At 42.9% G+C, this 19,775-nt stretch overlaps 1 protein-coding gene across 1 annotated transcript; it reads right to left on the minus strand.

Moving 5' to 3' along the window:
* Positions 1 to 1,090: 1,090 nt before the first annotated feature.
* On the minus strand, positions 1,091 to 15,090 carry LOC112580666 (histone-lysine N-methyltransferase SETMAR). The gene is made up of 4 exons (XM_045165313.1): positions 15,028 to 15,090; positions 14,034 to 14,687; positions 13,725 to 13,757; positions 1,091 to 2,142 (listed from the first exon to the last, which is right to left on the minus strand). The coding sequence occupies exons 1-4, from the start codon at positions 15,088 to 15,090 to the stop codon at positions 1,126 to 1,128; spliced, it is 1,767 nt and encodes a 588-aa protein (XP_045021248.1). The 3' UTR covers positions 1,091 to 1,125.
* Positions 15,091 to 19,775: the final 4,685 nt, after the last annotated feature.

A 19,775-nucleotide genomic window follows, 5' to 3' on the forward strand; every position in this document is an offset into this window, starting at 1 on the left:
ACAAAAGAAGGGTCGTGTGAGGAAGGATGAAGAGGGGAACGGGCTGATCATCACCTGTGTCTAGTAGGCTGTGTGGTTAGAGAGCCACTCGCCAGGCTAGGGACCTAGGGAGTTTTTGGGGAAGCAGGTGGGCTTGGTGTTGACACACTGAGTGTAAAGGGCTTGGGAAACATCCAGAGTCTGGCAGGCAGTTGGATCTACAGGTTTGGGGCTCTGGGGAAGGACAGAGCTGAAAGAAGTGATGTGCTCTGGGGGCTGAAACCAAACGGATGTAAATAGTCAACCAGGGTTTGGAAAGTGTCACCACATTGAGAACTAAGCATGTCACCAACTGTCCTGATGAAGCCGTTTCAGCAAGTGGTAGGGAGGAACCAGACTCAAGTTAGAGAGTAGAAAGGAAGGTAAGAAGCAGAGTGAGTTCCAAACCCTACTGTGCTGGGCTGTACTGTACTGCATCCCAAGAAGCCCAGTCTCGGCCAGTTTGTTCATGTGGTGAAGACTGAATATAAACAAGGGCAGGTGTGAGCCAGCATGCAAAAGGTGAGAAGGGAGACGACGGTCAGAGACTCAAATGCCTCTGTTCACTGCTATGCTGGATATCCAAGCTGCAGAAGGATGAGATGTAAGGGATGCAGAGAACAAAGATATGGGCCCTGATACGGGAGCTCTTGAGGACCACTCTGCTCAATAAGTTGGCCGGAAATGCTGCAACACAAAGAGCCCCAGGATGAACAACCGATATAGACCTTATCCTGCAATACTCGTTTCTAGCCTGCTTGCAAACTTTATGGATACACGACTGTATAAATATTTGTTACTAGACAAGATCACTGGCATTATTATTGTTACAAGCTTTCCCTTCCAGCAGTCCAATGTACTTACTGACTGTTATTTTAAAAAGAACATTAAGCCAGGAGGAACCTGGTCACATTATTCTTTCCTGCTCCCAGTGAAGTATGCCTTTCTAAATATGGAAAGGAAGTGTTTTAATATAATGGGGCTGCTATAACAAAAATGCCATAGACTGCGTGGCTTATAAACAACAAATTGTTTATTTGGTGCAAAAGTAATTGCAGTTTTAGACCATGAATTTTAAATTATTATAACTAGGCTCAAACACGTTTATTAGTCAAAATAGGAACCATTACAATCAACACATTTTTGCCAACGAGAAGTAAGTTCGTTTATTCCTGTAGCGTAAAAACCCGTGCTTCGGGATTCGACAAACTCTTGGAAAGCATTTTCTGCATCCTGCTGGTTGTGGAAGTGTTTACCCTGCAGAAAGTTGTCGAGATGCTTGAAGAAGTGGTAGTCTGTTGGTAATAGGTCAGGTGAATATGGCGGATGAGGCAAAACTTCGTAGCCCAATTCATTAAACTTCTGAAGGGCTGGTTGTGCGACGTGTGGTCGGGCATTGTCGTGGAGAAGAACTGGGCCCTTTCTGTTGACCAATGCTGGCTGTAGGTGTTGTAGTTTTTCGTGCATCTCATTGATTTGTTGAGCATACTTCTCAGATGTAATGGTTTCGCCAGGATTCAGAAAGCTATAGTGGATAAGACCGGCAGCAGACCACCAAACAGTGACCATGATCTTTTTTTGGTACAAGTTCAGAGTTTTCCCTCGATCCAACCTCTGAGCTGGTTGTCGCCGGTTATCAGATAAAATCCACTTTTCGTGGCATGTAACAATCCGATCGAGAAATGGTTCATTGTTGTTGCGTAGAATAAGAGAAGATGACACTTCAAAACGACGATTTTTTTGAATTTCGGTCAGCTCATGAGGCACCCACTTATTGAGCTTTTTTACCTTTCCAATTTGCTTCAAATGCCGAACGACTGTAGAATGGTTGACCTTGAGTTCTTCGGCAATTTTTCGTGTAGTTTTAAGAGGATCGGCATCAATGATTTCTCTTAATTGGTCGTTGTCAACTTCTGATGGCCGTGCACTACGCTCGTCATCTTCAAGGCTCTCATCTCCTTTGCGAAACTTCTTAAACCACCACTGCACCGTACGTTCCTTAGCAGTTCCTGGGCCAAATGCGTTGTTGATGTTGCGAGTTGTCTCTGCTGCTTTACGACCCATTTTGAACTCAAATAAGAAAATCGCTCGAATTTGCTTTTTCTCTAACATCATTTCCATAGTCTAAAATAAACATAAACAGCAAATAGTAAGTCATTAGGAAAAAAACATAATCAAGAAATGCCCATGAAAGTGATGTATAACAAAACCACATTTAAGAATATACTGCATTATCAAATGGAAAATTTAAAAATGCAAAAACCACAATAACTTTTGCACCAATCAATACAACAGTATTTTTGGATACCATCCACCAACGGGGAAGGAAAAATTTAACAAATATTTAATATTTATTTCCTTTAAGTAGAGAAGGTAGTTAACAGCCAAATTAAGTCACTAATGAGTTTTACAATACTGACCAATACCTGCATTAAACAGCTACAAAAACGGATCTCACAACTTCAATGCTAAGATGGGGAAAAAAAATCAGTGGAATGGATTCTGTGCCAATAGTGGCATTTCATACATGACAGCATTGACAACTACTAGCAATTCAGTATCTTTAGAATAAATAATAAATTACCTAATAACAAACAGATTTGGGACAACACTGCTACACACTGACACCATTAAGTGTCACAATTGTTTCTGTATTTAAAAACATTCTTGATCTGATTTCTTTTTGATTTCTCATTAATTTTATAACCACTATCACAGTAACATACAAATGTGAAAACTGAAAATATCCTACACTGGGATAATACCACTTTTAACTAATAGCTAGAAAGCAAGAGGAAACAAAATAAATCTACATGTCTGCATCATGGTATTAAAGACACCAAAAGCTTTACCTTCTGTTTAAGCCTTCAAATGGATCAATTACAAAGACGACTAAAGGGAAAAAAGCTCCTTCCTTTCCCCATCATTTTTCCCTTGGGAAAACTAAACCAACAGGTTTGTTTCTCAAGGAACATGTAAAAACTTACCTGTTGGCCTCTCCATGGGAGGAAGAAAAACATTATTTACATCTGATGTCCAAAGCCAAACTGGAAGTAACATCTTTTCTTCCCCCCACCCTCTTGTGGCAGCTCAGATCATCATGTGGGATCTCAGTTCCTTAACCAGGGAAGGAATCTGGGCTCCCTGCATTGGGAACTTGGAGTCTTAACCACTGGACCACAGGGAAGTCCCTAAACTCTTTTTTTACTAACAACAACAACAACAACAAACTTTTAGGGCAGATCAAAATAAAGCCAGGTAAATAAGAAAGATGTAACAAAAAATAGGCATACTATTTCAGCCAACTGGTTTACTGAAAAAGCAAATAGATACATAATAATAGTAAACTTTTCATGCAGATATCTTGCAACAAGATCCACTATTTTTTCCCCACCTTCATGAAATTTCCCAATACTGAATTTTTGTACAGAATTCTTACAATTTTTCTGGTCAGAGAAATTCCAAGTTGACATACTATGCCTATACCTTCCCTGAATCCTTTCATAAAAGATCCCAAAACAGAACCTTCTATTGGAAAAACGCTAAAAATTTTACACTCCACTCTGTGTGTGTAGTTGGTTGCCAAGTTGTGTCCAATTCTGTGACCTCATGGACTGCAGCATGCCAGGCCTCCCTGTCCCTCACCATATCCTGGAGTTTGCCTAAGTTCACGTCCATTGAATTAGTAATGCCATACAATCATCTCATCCTATGTCATCCCCTTCTCCTTCTATCTTTCTCAGCATCAGGGTCTTTCCCAGAGAGTAGGCTATTCACATCTGGTGGTCAAAGTACTGGAGCTTCAGCTTCAGTCTTTACAATGAACATTCAGGGTTGATTTCCTTTAGGATTGACTGGTTTGATCTCCTTGCTGTCCAAGGGACTCTCAAGATTCTTCTCCAGCACTAGAGTTCAAAAGCATCATTTCTTTGACGCTCTGCCTTTTTTATGGTCCAACTATCACATCCATACATTGACTACTGGTTTGACTATACAAACTTTTGTCAGCCAAGCAATGTCTTTGCTTTTTAATACATTGTCTAGGTTTGTCATAGCTTTCCTGCCAAGAAACAATCGTCTTTTAATTTCATGGCTGCAGTTACCATCCACAGTGATTTGAGAGCCCAAGAAGAGGAAATCTGTCACTGTTTGCACCTTTCCCCCTTCTATTTGCCATGAAGTGATGGGACCAGATGCCATGAACTTAGATTTTTAATATTGAATTTAAAGCCGGCTTTTTCACTCCCCTCTTTTCACCCTCATCAGAGGCTCTTCAGTTCCTCTTCACTTTCTATCATTAGACTGGTATCATCTGTGTATCTGAGGATGTTGATATTTCTCCCAAAAATCTTGATCCCAGCTTGTAACTCATCCAGCCCAGCATTTCCCATGATGTTCTCTGCATATAAATTAAAAAAGCAGAGTGACAATAAACAGCCTTGTCATACTCCTTTCTCAATCCTGAACCAGTCAGTCGTTCCATAAAGGATTCTAACTGTTGCTTCTTGACTGGCATACAGATTTCTCTGGTATTCCCATCTCTTTTAAGAGTTTTCCAGTTTGTTATGATACACAGTTAAGGGCTTTATGGTAGTCAGTGACACAGAAATGGATATTTTTCTGGAATTACCTTGATTTCTCTATGATCCAGTGAATCCTGGCAATTTGATCTCTGGTTTCTCTACCTTTTCTAAACCCAGCTTGAATATCTGTAAGTTTCAGTTTATGTACTGCTGAAGACTAGCTTAAAGGCTTTTGAGCATAACCTTACTAGCATGGGAAATGAGTGCAACTGGCCAGTAGTTTGAACACTTTTTTACTAATGCCCTTCTTGGGAACTGAGATGAATTAACCTTTTCCAGTCCTGTGGCAACTGCTGGGTTTTCCAAATTTGCTAATATATTGAGTGCAGAACTTAAATAGCATCATCACTTAGGATTTTAATAGCTCTGCTGGAATTCCATCATCTTCACTAGCTTTACTTGAAACAGTGCTTCCTAAGGCCCACTTGACTTTACACTCCAGAATGTCTGGCTCTGAGTGAGTGATCACACTATCGTTGTTATCTGTGTCATTGAGATCGTTTTTGCACAGTTTTTCTGTGTATTCTTGACATCTCTTCTTGATCTCTTCTGCGTCTATTAGGTCTTTATCATTTCTGTCCTTTATTGTGCCCTTCTCTGCATGAAATGTTTCTTTGATATCTCTAATTTTCTTGAAGAGATTTCTAGTCTTTCCCTTTTTGCTGTTTTCCTCTATTTCTTTGCATTGTTCATTGAAGAAGGCCTTCATGTTGCTCTGGAACTCTGGATTCAGCTGGGTAAACCTTTCCCTTTCTCCCTTGCTTTTCGCTTCTCTTCTTTCCTTCATAGGTCAGTGCCTTGTTGTGGAGAAGGAGCTTGCGTAACTCAATGAAGCTATGAGCGACCCCACGTAGGGCCACTGAAGAAGGACGGGTCATAGTGGAGAATTCTGACAAAACATGATCTACTGGAGAAAAGAATGGCAAACCACTCCAGTATTCTGGCCGCAAGAACTCCATGAACTGTGTAAAAATGCAAAAAAGATATGACACTGAAAGATGAGCCCTCCATGTTGGAACATGTCCAGTATACTACTGGGGAAGAGCAGAGAACAATTACTAATAACTCCAGAAAGAATGAAGAGGCTCAGCCAAAGCAGAAAAAATACTCAGTTTTGGACGTATCTGGTGAAGAAAGTAAAATCCAATGCTGTAAAGAACAGTATTGCATAGGAACATGGAATGTTAAGTCCATGAATCAAGGTAAATTGGACGCGGTCCAATCAAGGTAAATTGGAAGCAGATGGCAAGAGAAAACATCATCTTAGGAATCAGTGAACTAAAATGGATGGGAACAGGCAAATTTAATTCAGGTGACTGTTATATCTACTACTGTGGGGAAGAATCCCTTAGAAGAAATGGAGTAGCCCTCACAGTCAACAGAAGAATCAGAAATGCAGTACTTGTGTGCAACCTCAAAAATGACAGAATGATCTCGGTTCCTTTCCAAGAAAAACCATTCAACATCCAAGTCTATGCCCCAACCACAAATGCTGAAGAAGCTGAAGTTGACCGGTTCTATGAAGACCTACAAAACCTTCTAGAACTAACACCAAAAAATATCCTTTTCATCAAGATTGAAATGCAAAGCTAAGGAAGTCAACATGCACCTGGAGTAACAGGCAAGTTTGACCTTGGAGTACAAATGAAGTAGGGCAAAGGCTAACAGAGTTTTGTCCAGAGACTACACAGGTCATTGCAAACACCCTTTTCCAATAACATAAGAGACTACTCTACACATGGATATCACCAGATGGTTAACATTGAAATCAAGTGATTACATTCTTTGCAGTGAAGGATGGAGACGCTCTATACAGTCAGCAAAAACAAGACCAAGTTAACTATGGCTCAGATCATGAGTTCCTTATTGCAAAATTTCAGCCTTAAATTGAAGAAAGTAGGGAAAACCCAGAGAAGGCAATGGCACCCCACTCCAGTACTCTTGCCTGGAAAATCCCAAGGACGGAGGAGCCTGGTGGGCTGCAGTCCATGGGGTTGCTAAGAGTCGGATACGACTGAGCAACTTCACTTTCACTTTTCACTTTCACGCATTGGAGAAGGAAATGGCAACCCACTCCAGTGTTCTTGCCTGGAGAATCCCAGGGACGGGGGAGCCTGGTGGGCTGCCGTCTATGGGGTCGCACAGAGTTGGACACGACTGAAGTGACTTAGTAGTAGTAGTAGGGAAAACCAGTAGGCCATTCAGGTAGGACCTAAATCAAATCCCTATGATTATACAGTGGAGATGATGAATAGATTCAAGGGAATAGACTCTGGAAGACAGAGTGCCTGAGGAACTTTGGACAGAAGTTTGTAAGAGTGTACAGGAGGTGGTGACCAAAACCATCCCAAAGAGAGGAAAACAATAGACTGGGAAAGACTAGAGATCTCTTCAAGAAATTAGAGATCTCAAGGAAACATTTCATGCAAGGATGGACACGATAAAGGACAGAAACAGTAAGGATCTAAGAAGCAAAAGAAATTAAAAAGAGGTGGCAAGAATACACAGAAAAACTATGCAAAAAGGTCTTAATAATCCAGATACCCACAATGGTGTGGTCACTCACCTACAGCCAGACATGCCGGAGTGTGAAGTCAAGTCGGGGTTAGGAAGGCTTACTGCAAGGAAAAGTAGAGGAGGTGACGAATTGCATTTGAGCTATTTCAAATCCTAAAAGATGATGCTGTTAAAGTGCTGGACCCAGTATGTCATCAAATTTGAGAAACTCAGCAGTGGCCACAGGACTGGAAAAGGTCAGTTTTCATTCCAATCCCAAAGAAGGGCAATGCCAAAGAATGTTCAAACTACTGCACAATTGTGCTCATTTCACATGCTAGCAAGGTAACGATCAAAATCCTTCAAACTAGGCTTCAGCAGTATGTGAACTGAGAACTTCAGATGCACAAGGTGGGTTCCAAAAGGCAGAAGAACCAGAGATCAAATTGCCAACATCTACTGGATCACAGAAAAACAAGGGAATTCCAGAAAAACATTTACTTCTGCTTCATTGATTATGCTAAAGCCTTTGACTGTGTGGATCACAACAAATTGTGGAAAATTATTAAAAGAAATGGACAGACCAACATAGTTGTCTCCTGAGAAATCTGTATGCAGGTCAAGCATCAACAGTTAGAATCAGACATGGACCAACCCACTGGTTCAAAATTGGGAAAGGAGTATGTCAAAACTGTATATTGTCACCCTGCTTATTTAACTTCTATGCAGAGTACATCATGTGAAATCCTGGGCTGGATGAATCACAAGCTGGAATCAAGATTGCCAGGAGAAATATCAACAACCTCAGATGCGCAGATGATACCACTCTAATGGCAGAAAGTGAAGAGAAACTAAAGAGCTCTTGATGAGGACTAAAGAGATGCATGAAGAAGCTGGATTAAAATTCAACATTCAAAAGACTAAGATCATGGCATCTGGTGCCATTTTTTCATGGCAACTAGAAGGGAGAAAAGTGGAAACAGTGACAGATTTTATTTTCTTGGGCTCCAAAATCATTGTGGACAGTGAGTACAGTCATCAAACTGAAAGACGCTTGCTCCTTGGAAGAAAAGCTATTACAAAGCTAGACAGAGTATTAAAAAACAGAGACATCACTTTGCTGACAAGGTCCCAAGAGTCAAAGCTATGGTTTTTCCAGTAGTCACGTGTGGATGTCACAGTTAGACCTTAAAGGTGGCTGAGTACCTAATCCTTTCAAATTGTGGTCTTGGAGAAGACTCTTGCGAGTCCCTTGGACAGCTTCAAACCAGTCAATTCTAATGGAAATCAACCCTGAATATTCATTGGAAGGACTGATGCTGAAGGGGAAGCTCCAATATTTTGGCTGGGTCAGGTGAAAACGCAGCTCACTGGAAAAGATCTTGATGCTGGGAAAGATCAAGGGCGAAGGAGAAGGGGGAAACAGAGGATGAGATGGTTGGTTAGCATTACCGACTCAATGGACTTAAGTTTGAGTAAATCTAGGAGATAGTGAAGGACGGGGAAGCTTGGTATGCTGCAGTCCACAGGGCCACAAAAAAGCAACATGACTTAGCAACAATACACATTACTGTACATAAAATAATTTTAAAAGATTGTTGGTCATGTTCTCAAAGAACACATCTCTTGATCTCCCCCTGCAGTAAGGTATGACCCCCTATCTTGCCCTGGGAACATTACTTGCAAAAAGTTACGCATTCCCCATTTCCTTGCCTCAGCTCTAGCTTTGCTGATATTGTCATATGAGGAAGTACAAGCATGTAACCAACAGATATACTAACCAAAATGCACACAATGGGAAGAATGGATTTCCCTGGTAAGTGAAGGTTATGCTTCAGTATTTTCAGCTGTCTTAAATTTCCCAAATTCTGCAGTAGCATTAATCTGATACATTATATTAATATTACCATAAGCCAGGTAAATGACTGTGCCAAGTTGCTTCAGTCATGTCTGACTCATTGCGACCTTATGGACTGTAGTCCACCAGGCTCCTCTGTCCATGGGGTTCTCCAGGAAAGAATACTGGAGTGGGCTGCCATTCCCTTTTCCAGGGGATCTTCCTGACCCAGGGACAGAACCCACATCTCCTGAGGCTCCTGCACTGCAGGGGGATTTTTTACTCTTGAGCCTCTAGGGAAGCCACAGGACAATGACTCCATCTACTGTATTTTACCCAGGCCAGAAACAACGTTGTTCCAAGGAACATTTCATGCAAAGATGGGCTCGATAAAGGACAGAAATGGTATGGACCTAACAGAAGATATTAAGAAGAGATGGCAAGAACACACAGAAGAACTGTACAAAAAAGATCTTCACGACCCAGATAATCACGATGGTGTGATCACTCATCTAGAGCCAGACATCCTGGAATGTGAAGTCAAGTGGGCCTTAGAAAGCATCACTACGAACAAAGCTAGTAGAGCTGATGGAATTCCAGTTGAGCTATTTCAAATCCTGAAAGATGATGCTGTGAAAGTGCTGCACTCAATATGCCAGCCAATTTGGAAAACTCAGCAGTGGCCACAGGATTGGAAAAGGTCAGTTTTCATTCCAATCCCAAAGAAAGGCAATACCAAAGAATGCTCAAACTACTGCACAATTGCACTCATTTCACACACTAGTATAGTAATGCTCAAAATTCTCCAAGCCAGGCTTCAGCAATATGTGAACCGTGAACTTCCAGATGTTCAAGCTGGTTTTAGAAAAGGCAGAGGAACCAGAGATCAAATTGCCAACATCCACTGGATCATGGAAAAAGCAAGAGAGTTCCAGAAAAACATCTATTTCTGCTTTATTGACTATGCCAAAGCCTTTGACTGTGTGGATCACAATAAACTGGAAAATTCTGAAAGAGATGGGAATACCAGACCACCTGATCTGCCTCTTGAGAAACCTGTATGCAGGCCAGGAAGCAACAGTTAGAACTGGACATGGAACAACAGACTGGTTCCAAATAGGAAAAGGAGTACGTCAAGGCTGTATATTGTCACCCTGTTTATTTAACTTCTATGCAGAGTACATCATGAGAAATGCTGGACTGGAAGAAACACAAGCTGGAATCAAGATTGCCGGGAGAAATATCAATCACCTCAGATATGCAGATGACACCACCCTTATGGCAGAAAGTGAAGATGAACTAAAAAGCCTCTTGATGAAGGTGAAAGTGGAGAGTGAAAAAGTTGGCTTAAAGCTCAACATTCAGAAAATGAAGATCATGGCATCCGGTCCCATCACTTCATGGGAAATAGATGGGGAAACTGGAAACAGTGTCAGACTTTATTTTCGGGGGCTCCAAAATCACTGCCGATGGTGACTGCAGCCATAAAATTAAAAGACGCTTACTCCTTGGAAGGAAAGTTATGACCAACCTAGATAGCATATTGAAAAACAGAGACATTACTTTGCCAACAAAGGTTCGTCTAGTCAAGGCATGGTTTTTCCTGTGGTCATGTATGGATGTGAGAGTTGGACTGTGAAGAAGGCTGAGCGCCGAAGAATTGATGCTTTTGAACTGTGGTGTTGGAGAAGACTCTTGAGAGTCCCTTGGACTGCACGGAGATTCAGCCAGTCCATTCTAAAGGAGATCAGCCCTGGGATTTCTTTGGAAGGAATGATGCTAAAGTTGAAACTCCAGTACTTTGGCCACCTCACTTGAAGAGTTGACTCACTGGAAAAGACTCTGATGCTGGGAGGGATTGGGGGCAAGAGGAGAAGGGGGCGACAGAGGATGAGATGGCTGGATGGCATCACTGACTCGATGGACGTTTGAGTCTGGGTGAACTCTGGGAGTTGGTGATGGACAGGGAGGCCTGGCGTGCTGTGATTCATGGGGTCGCAAAGAGTCGGACACGACTGAGCAACTGATCTGATCTGATCTGATTATAACACAAACCTAAAAAGTGGTAAATAAAACTCCTACTTTTCAAGACGTTATGACACCGAACTCTGGTTGGTTTTGAGATACTCATAGTCAAGATGTCAGTGGCCAGAAGTATGCATTAGCAGCAGTGGAACATTTTGAAGACACCATGGTCTTTAAAGGTGAGTTTGAAATCTACCTTTCCGGCTGCTGTTTTGGGTTCGTTTCCACTTTTGAAGGAGCAGATTTGTAAAAGGTAAAGTTATTAGGTTGGTGCAAAAGTAACTGTGGTTTTGCACTGTTGGACTTTGCTGTTTGATATAGGAATACATTCTAATATTAATGAGGTTATGCTATACATGAATATGCATTTATCGCTTTTTAAACTTTTGTTATGATTACTTGCTATTTATTTTAGATTACAAAAATGATGTTAGAGAAAAAGCAAATTAGAGTGACTTTCTTATTCGAGTTCAAAATGATTGCATACACATTTGGCCCAGGTACTAAGGAAGGTACAGTGCAGTACCGGTTCAGGAAGTTTAGAAAAGGAGACAAGGGACTTGAAGATGAGGAGTGTAGTGGCTGGCCATCAGAAGTTGACAGCTACCAACTGAGAGCAGCATCAAAGGTGATCCTCTTACAACTACACAAAGAGTTGCCCAAGAATTCAACATCAACCATTCTACCGTCATTTGGCATTTGAAGCAAATTGGAAAGGTGAAAAAGCACGGTAAGTGCGTGCCTCATGAACTGACTCCAGATCAAAAGAACTGTGATTTGAAGTGTTGTCTTCTCTCATTCAATGCAACAACATTGAACCATATCTCAATCCAATTATGACGAGCCACAAAAACTAGATTTTTATCCAACAACCGGCAGTGACCAGCTCAGTGGCTGGATCAAAATGAATCCCTGAACTTGTACCAAAAAAATGTCATGGTCACTGTTTGGTGGTCTGCTGCCAGTCTGATCCACTACAGCTTTCTGAATCCAAGTGCAAGCATTACATCTGAGAAGTATGCTCAGCAAACCGAGGAGATGCACCAAAAACTGCAGCGCCTGCGGCCAGCACTGGTCAACTAAAAGGGCCCAGTTCTTCTCCACAATGCCAGACCATAGATTGCACAACCATGCTTCAGAAGTTTTACGCATTGGGCTACAAAGTTTTGCCTAATTTGCTGCCATATTTACCTACCCTCTTGCCAACCACTTCTTCAAGCGTCTTGACAATTATTTGCACGAAAGCTGCTTCCACAACCAGAATGACTAAGAAAATGGTTTCCAAGAGTTCATGGACTCCCAAATCAGAGTTTTATACACTAAAGGAATAAACAAACATTTCTCATTGGCAACAATGTGTTGATTGTAATGGTTCCTACTTTGATTAGTAAAGATGTTTGAGCCTAGTTATAATGATTTAAAATTCACCTTCTGAAGCCACAGTTACTGTTTGCAAAGACCTAACAACACTGAATTTCTTTCCTGGGTTGAACCCCAAGAAAAAAAGAGGTTAGGGGCCTTGCTTTACTTACAGCTGATAGCTTTGCCAATCTCCTCTTGAGCTTTGGAAGTATATAAAATGAGCCAAATTGCCAATATCCGTTGAATCATCGAAAAAGCAAGAGAGTTCCAGAAAAACATCTACTTCTGCTTTATTGACTATGCCAAAGCCTTTGACTGTGTGGATCACAATAAACTGTGGAAAATTCTGAAAGAGATGGGAATACCAGACCACCTGACCTGCCTCTTGAGAAATCTGTATGCAGGTCAGGAAGCAACAGTTAGAACTGGACATGGAACAACAGACTGGTTCCAAATAGGAAAAGGAGTACATGAAGGCTGTATATTGTCACCCTGCTTATTTAACTTCTATGCACAGTACATCATGAGAAACGCTGGACTGGAAGAAGCACAAGCTGGAATCAAGATTGCCAGGAGAAATATCAATCACCTCAGATATGCAGATGACATCACCCTTATGGCACAAAGTGAAGAGGAACTAAAGAGCCTCTTGATGAAAGTGAAAGAGGAGAGTGAAAAAGTTGGCTTAAAGCTCAACATTCAGAAAAGGAAGATCATGGCATCCGGTCCCATCACTTCATGGGAAATAGATGGGGAAACAGTGTAAACAGTGTCAGACTTTTTATTTTTTGGGGCTCCAAAATCACTGCAGATGGTGACTGCAAGCCATGAAATTAAAAGACGCTTACTCCTTGGAAGGAAAGTTATGACCAACCTGAAGAGCATGTTGAAAAGAAGAGACATTACTTTGCCAATAAAGGTTCCTCTAGTCAAGGCTACGGTTTTTCCAGTGGTCACGTATGGGTGTGAGAGTTGGACTCTGAAGAAAGCTGAGTGCCGAAGAGTTGATGCTTTTGAACTGTGAGATCCAACCAGTCCATTCTGAAGGAGATCAGCCCTGGAAGGAATGACGCTAAAGCTGAAACTCCAGTACTTTGGCCACCTCATGCGAAGAGTTGACTCATTGGAAAAGACTCTGATGCTGGGAGGGATTGGGGGCAGGAGAAGGGGACGACAGAGGATGTGATGGCTGGATGGCATCACTGACTCGATGGACTTGAGTTTGAGTGAACTCCGGTTGTTGGTGATGGACAGGGAGGCCTGGCGTGCTGCGATTCATGGGGTCGCAAAGAGTTGGACACGACTGAGCGACTGAACTGAACTGAACTGAAAATGAGCAAGGAATGTGTGGTATGGTGCAAACCGAGACCAGCCCCGGGGAACGGAGCGGGATGGCGTCTTACCTCCTCCTTTACTGACCCCTCCGCGGAGATGACCTGCAGGAGGAAAGAGACAACCAGTGGGCGCAGCTCGCGAACAATACTGCTCTGACGCCCAGTGGCCACGGGCGCGTGACATCAGCGGCCTTCACCGCAGCGGTTCGAATCGCCCACCCAAGCTCCTCCGGCCGCCGAAAGTCCCAGAATCGCCCGGCGCCCGCTCAGGCTGGTCCGGCCGCCTGCCCGGCCCAGCGCAGCGGGCCTGGGCCTTGCGGGGCTCTGGGGACGGCCGGGCGGCGGAGTGGGCGTGTGCGGGATGCGGCCACTGCTCACCTTCCTCTTGGGCATCCTGGCTACGGGGCGGGCGAGAGCCGGGTGCCTGAGGGCCGCGGCGTGCCGAGAGCCTTCGCGAAGCGGAGTAGTCTGACCGCTGCCGCTCCTCCCGCCGCCCGAGCTGCTGGGACCCTCGGCAGGGATGGTGGGAGAACCGGATGGAACCGGATTGGGAGCCCGCCCCCTCCTCCCACCGCGTCCGCCGGCTGCAGGCTCCCCCTCCCCGCCGGCCGGGCCGCCCCTCGCCCTCGCCCCCGCCCATTGGCTGCGGGGTCCACCGCTCCGCGGCCCGCACCCCGAATAGGTGAGACCGGCCGTCACTCGACCACTGCGCCCCGCCCCCACTCTGGGCGCCCCCACCCGCCCGCCGTGTCGCGGGGCCCCCAGACCCAGGCGAGGAGGTGGGCCCCACAGGCGGCTCGCCCCACAGGCCGCTCTGGCCTGACGGTAGTTTGTTTGAAGCCGAGCCGCATTGTGCGGTCTTGCGCTGATTGGCGAATCCCGGCCACGTGGTCTCCGGGTGCGCCCACACACAACCCTCCGGGCTACCGGTTGGCAGCCAGGGACAGAGAAGCCCCGATGATAGAGTCCCTTCTTTGTAGGGTCGGAAGGTTTATAGTTCACAGAATGGGAAGGGAGAGACAACGTGTTTAACTATGAACCAGTTTTTCGCCTCACGTAGTTGTTCAGTCTCTCAGTTGTGTTCGACTCTTTGTGACCTCATGGACAGCAGCACTCAAGAAAAGGTATGACTCAATGAACATGAGTTTGAACAGACTCCCGGATATGTGGACAGGAAAGCCTGGCGTGCTGCAGTCCATAGGATCGTAAAGAGTCGGACACGACTGAGCGACTGAAGAAGAAAACGTCTCCAGGGTGGTGGTCTGCGGGAAGCGGGTCTTAGTGCGCAGGCGCAGGATGCGGGGGGCGGGGGGGGGGGGGGCGGGTCTTGGAAAGTTGGTGCGGGGCGCCACTGCGCAGGCGCGGGCCCTACCCGTGCTTCCCTGCTAGGTTTCTCGGGTGGGGTCTTTCTGCGTAGCTTCTTTAAGTCGTGCATTGAGGGACCAAGAGTGCTGGCAGTTCGTCTCAGGAGCTTAGTGGGCTTCTGAGTCTAACCCCCCTCCACACACACACCCACCCACACCAGGCCAAGGATGCTCACCTTCTCTCAGACCTCACCTGGACCACCGATCCCCTCCTGTGCAGAAGGGAAAGCACGTCCACCCAGCTTCCTGCCTGTTTTTTTTTTTTTTTTTAAACATTGGCTGACCTAAGCACCTTTCTGAGGTGGAAAAGAGCTTCAGGCTGGAGGTCAGAGCTGGAATTCCATAACTTGTGGGATCACGTCACCCAGTTTCTTTTCTTGCTGTTGTTCACTCGCTGAGTCATGTCCAATTCTTCGGGACCCCATGGACTGCAGCATGGCCAGCCAGGCTTCCCTGCCCTACGAGTTTGGTCAAACACGTGTCCATTGAGTTGATGATGCCATACAACACTTTAATCCTCTGTCACCCACTTCTACCCTCAGTCTTTCCCAGCATCAGGGTTTTTTCTAATAAGTTGGCTCTTTTCAGCAGGTGGCCAGAGTATTGGAGCTTCAGCTTCAGCATCAATCCTTTCAATGAATATCCAGGGTTGATTTCCTTTTGGATTGACTGGTTTGATCTCCTTGCTGTCTAAGGGACTGAAGAGTCTTCTCCAGCACCACAGCTTGAAAGCATCAATTCTTTGGTGCTCAGCCTTCTCCATGGTCCAACTCTCACATCTGTACATGACTACTGGAAAGCCCATAGCTTTGTCTATATGGATCTTTGTTGGCAAAGTGATGCCTCTGCTTTTTAATATGCTCTCTAGATTTGTCATAGCTTTTCTTCCAAGAAGCCACCAGGGTCTTTTAATTTCATGGCTGCAGTCATCATCTGTAGATTCTTTGCTGAATAAGAAACTTTTGTTTAAAAGTACCGCTTGAGAACACAAGAGAACACACTGGAGATATAGGAAACACCCTCTTTGAACAACACAAACCTTTCTACACATGGTCATCACCATATGGTCAATACCAAAATGAGATTGATTATATTATTTGCAGTCAAGGATGGAGAAGCTCTATACAGTCAGCAAACACAAGACCTGGAGCTGACTGTGGCTCAGATCATGAGCTCCTTATTCTGAATTTTAGACTTAAATTGAAGAAAGTAGGGAAAACCAGTAAGCCTTTCAGGTATGACCTAAATCAAATCCCTTATGATTATACAGTGGAGGGGATGAATAGAGTCAAGGAATTAGACCTGGTAGACAGAATGCCTGAAGAACATGGACAGATTTTTTTGTAACATTATTATAGGAGGTGGTGATCAAAACCATCCCAAAGGAAAAGATAGGCAGGAAAGTAAAGGGGTTGTTTGAGAAGGTTTTAGAAATAGCTGAGAATAGAAGAAAAGTGAAAAACAAAGAAGAAAGGGAAAAATACACCAAACTGAATGCAGAATTCCAGAAAATAACAAGGAGAGATAAGAAAGCATTCTTTAGTGAACAATGCAAAGCAATAGAGGAAACCAACCAATAGAATATGAAAGATGAGATCTCTTCAAGAAAATTGAAAATATCAAGGGAAGATTTCATGCAAAGATGGGCACGATAAAGGACTGAAGGTCTTTTTGTTAAGGACCTAATGAAAGCAGAATAGTTTAAGAAGTTTTGGCAAGGATACACAGAACTGTACAAAAAAGTCTTAATGTCCCAGATAACCATGATGATGTGGCCACTCATCCAGAGCCAGACATCCTAGAGTGTGAAGTCAAGTGGGGCTTAGGAAGCATTACTAGGAACAAAGCTAGAGGAAGTGATAGAATTCCAGCTGAGCTATTTCAAATCCTAAAAGATGATGCTGTGAAAGTGCTCCACTCAATATGCTGCAAATTTAGAAAACTCAGCAATGGCCAAAGACTGGAAAAGTTCAGTTTTCATTCTAACTCCAAAGAAGGGCAGTCCCAAAGAATTTTCACACTACCATGTAATTGGGCTCCTTCCACATAAACAAGGAGTACAGGAGTACATCAAGTACAAAAAATGATCAAATAAATAACCTTTGGGCTCTTAAAAAAATAAAAAAAAATATAATGTCGGTCCATGCACCAGTTCTTGTACAGGAGGGAAGATGTTACAAAGGACGTTATTTGGTTAACTGACAAAACTGGAACACAAATGGCAGATTAGATAAAATATTGGATCAACGTTTACTTCACTGTAGTTGATGAATGTACTATGATTATATAAGGGAATATTCTTAGTTGTATATTGAAAGATATAAAGTAAATGATAAAGCATAGGGTAAAATGTTAAATGTTAAAGTAGGTGAATATTAAAAAAAAGGGTACTGGGTTTTTGGACACCATTTATATATATTTTTATGTTTGAAATTATTTTTTTACTTGTTTATTTTGCTGCATTGGGTCTTAGTTGTGGCATGTGGCACCCATCTTTCCTTACAATGCAGGGGCTCTCTAGTTGTGGCATTCACGCTTAGTTGCTCTCAAGCATAAGTAAGTGAAATCGCTCAGTTATGTCTGACTCTTTGCAACCCCATGGACAGTAGCCTGCTCCAGGCTCCTCTGTCCATGGGATTTTTCTAGGCAAGAGTACTGGAGTGTGTTGCCATTTCCTTCTCCAGGGAATCTTCCCGACCCAGGGATTGAACCCAGGTCTCCTACATTGTAGACAGACACTTTACTGTCTGAGCCACCAGGGAAGTCCATGAGGGATCTTAATTCCTTCACCAAGGATGGAACTGGAGTCTCCTGCATGCTTAGGCAGATTGTTAACCACGGTACCACCAGGGAAGTCCCTGCTATTATTTTAAAATAACTTTTTTAGAAGAAAAAGCTCATAACAGTTTTATTTAGAGATGCATTTCTGGACACAGTAAAAGCCTATGAAAAATCGAGGTCTAAATGAGATTTATTGCACTAACAACAGTAAGAAGATCAATTTTTACCCTACTGAATTTTGCATATTCAGAATGGCTTAGCATAACAAAGAGAATGGTTCTAGCAATATTTTTCTTAAATAGAGGTGAAATTCACATGACATGAATTAATGCCTTTAAAGCATACAGTCCTATTCAGCCATAACAAAATATCAAAATAATGCCATTTATAGTAACACAGATGGACCTGCTGCTGCTGCTGCTAAGTCGCTTCAGTTGTGTCCGACTCTGTGCAACCCATAGACAGCAGCCCACCAGGCTCCCCTGTCCCCGGGATTCTCCAGGCAAGAACACTGGAGTGGGTTGCCATTTCCTTCTAGAGATAGTCATATTGAGTGAGGTAAGTCAGACAGAAAGATAGAAATATCATATGATATTGCTTATATGTGGAATCTAAAAAAGTACAAATGAACTTATCTAGAAAACAAAGAGTTACAGATGTAGAAAATAAGCTTATGGTTACTGGGGGTAAGGGGAAGGGATAAATCAGAAGATTGGGATGGACATATACAAATTAGTATTAATATTTATAAAATATCTAACTAATAAGACCTCCTGTATAATACAGGGAACTCTACTTAACCCACTGTAATGGCCTATGTGATAATATAAAAATTTAGGTATCAATAGAAATGGTTCTTGACACAAATTGGAAAAAAAGTATACAGTCCATTGTCATTCAGTACATTTATGATGCTGTTCAACCACTATCTAGCAATAACCTCTCTGCCTTGAAAGATATTTAACATTTGCACTTTAAAATTCTGCACAAATGCTTTTTAAAAACTAAGAGTCAACAGTTAAGAAAAAACAACAAAACAGCTCAAATTACAATCTGCTACACTTTCCTTTCTAATTAGCTCCTTATACACACATGTGCAGGCACATGCATATATATATATATATATATATATATATATATATACACACACACACACAAGAGTACTTGAATATTCAACTATCATAGAATGCAGTTTTTCAAGAGATCCTAATTCATTCATTGTTAGCCATCTTGGACCTAGGACTGGCTGCCAATATACAGACAAGATGAAGCCTCTGACAGCCACTGAGCAAGATGATGACTATAAGATTTGTGTAAGCGAGGTACCTGCCTGCACTTCATTTGTGCCAGTCAATTACTGAAACAAACACTACAGATTTTACTTAACTTACTCTGAATATCGATGTACCCCTAGCTCCCAGTGGAAAGATTGTGGGTCATTTGCTTGGTTCAACCTTGTATGTGATCATCGTCATTATTTAGTACAACCAAGTGGGCAAACCTAAGAAGAGGTGAATTCAGTTCCCACTGAACTGTTTCTTCTCTTTATTGCTTCTGTTTTCCCTGATTTGGGAATCACTGAAGCTCATGGCATCAGGTCCCATCACTTCATGGGAAATAGATGGGGAAACAGTGGAAACAGTGTCAGACTTTATTTTTTTGGACTCCAAAATCACTGCAGATGGTGACTGCAGCCATGAAATTAAAAGAAGCTTACTCCTTGGAAGAAAATTTATGACCAACCTAGATAGCATATTCAAAAGCAGAGACATTACTTTGCCAATAAAGGTTCGTCTAGTCAAGGCTATGGTTTTTCCATTGGTCATGTATGGATGTGAGAGTTGGACTGTGAAGAAAGCTAAGTACCGAAGAATTGATGCTTTTGAACTGTGGTGTTGGAGAAGACTCTTGAGAGTCTCTTGGACTGCAAGGAGATCCAGCCAGTCCATTCTAAAGGAGATCAGCCCTGGGATTT

This window comes from Bubalus bubalis, chromosome 1 (genome assembly GCF_019923935.1).
Source record: "Bubalus bubalis isolate 160015118507 breed Murrah chromosome 1, NDDB_SH_1, whole genome shotgun sequence".
In the NCBI taxonomy this organism is placed as follows: Eukaryota; Metazoa; Chordata; class Mammalia; order Artiodactyla; family Bovidae; genus Bubalus; species Bubalus bubalis.

Coding starts and splice junctions, on each gene's coding strand:
- LOC112580666 (XM_045165313.1), bottom strand. CDS start 15,090: ATGCACGACTTAAAGAAGCTACGCAGAAAGACCCCACCCGAGAAACCT. Junction 14,688..15,027: donor AACCTAGCAGGGAAGCACGG/GTAGGGCCCGCG, acceptor ACTGGTTCATAG/TTAAACACGTTGTCTCTCCC. Junction 13,758..14,033: donor CCAGGATGCCCAAGAGGAAG/GTGAGCAGTGGC, acceptor TTCCTCCTGCAG/GTCATCTCCGCGGAGGGGTC.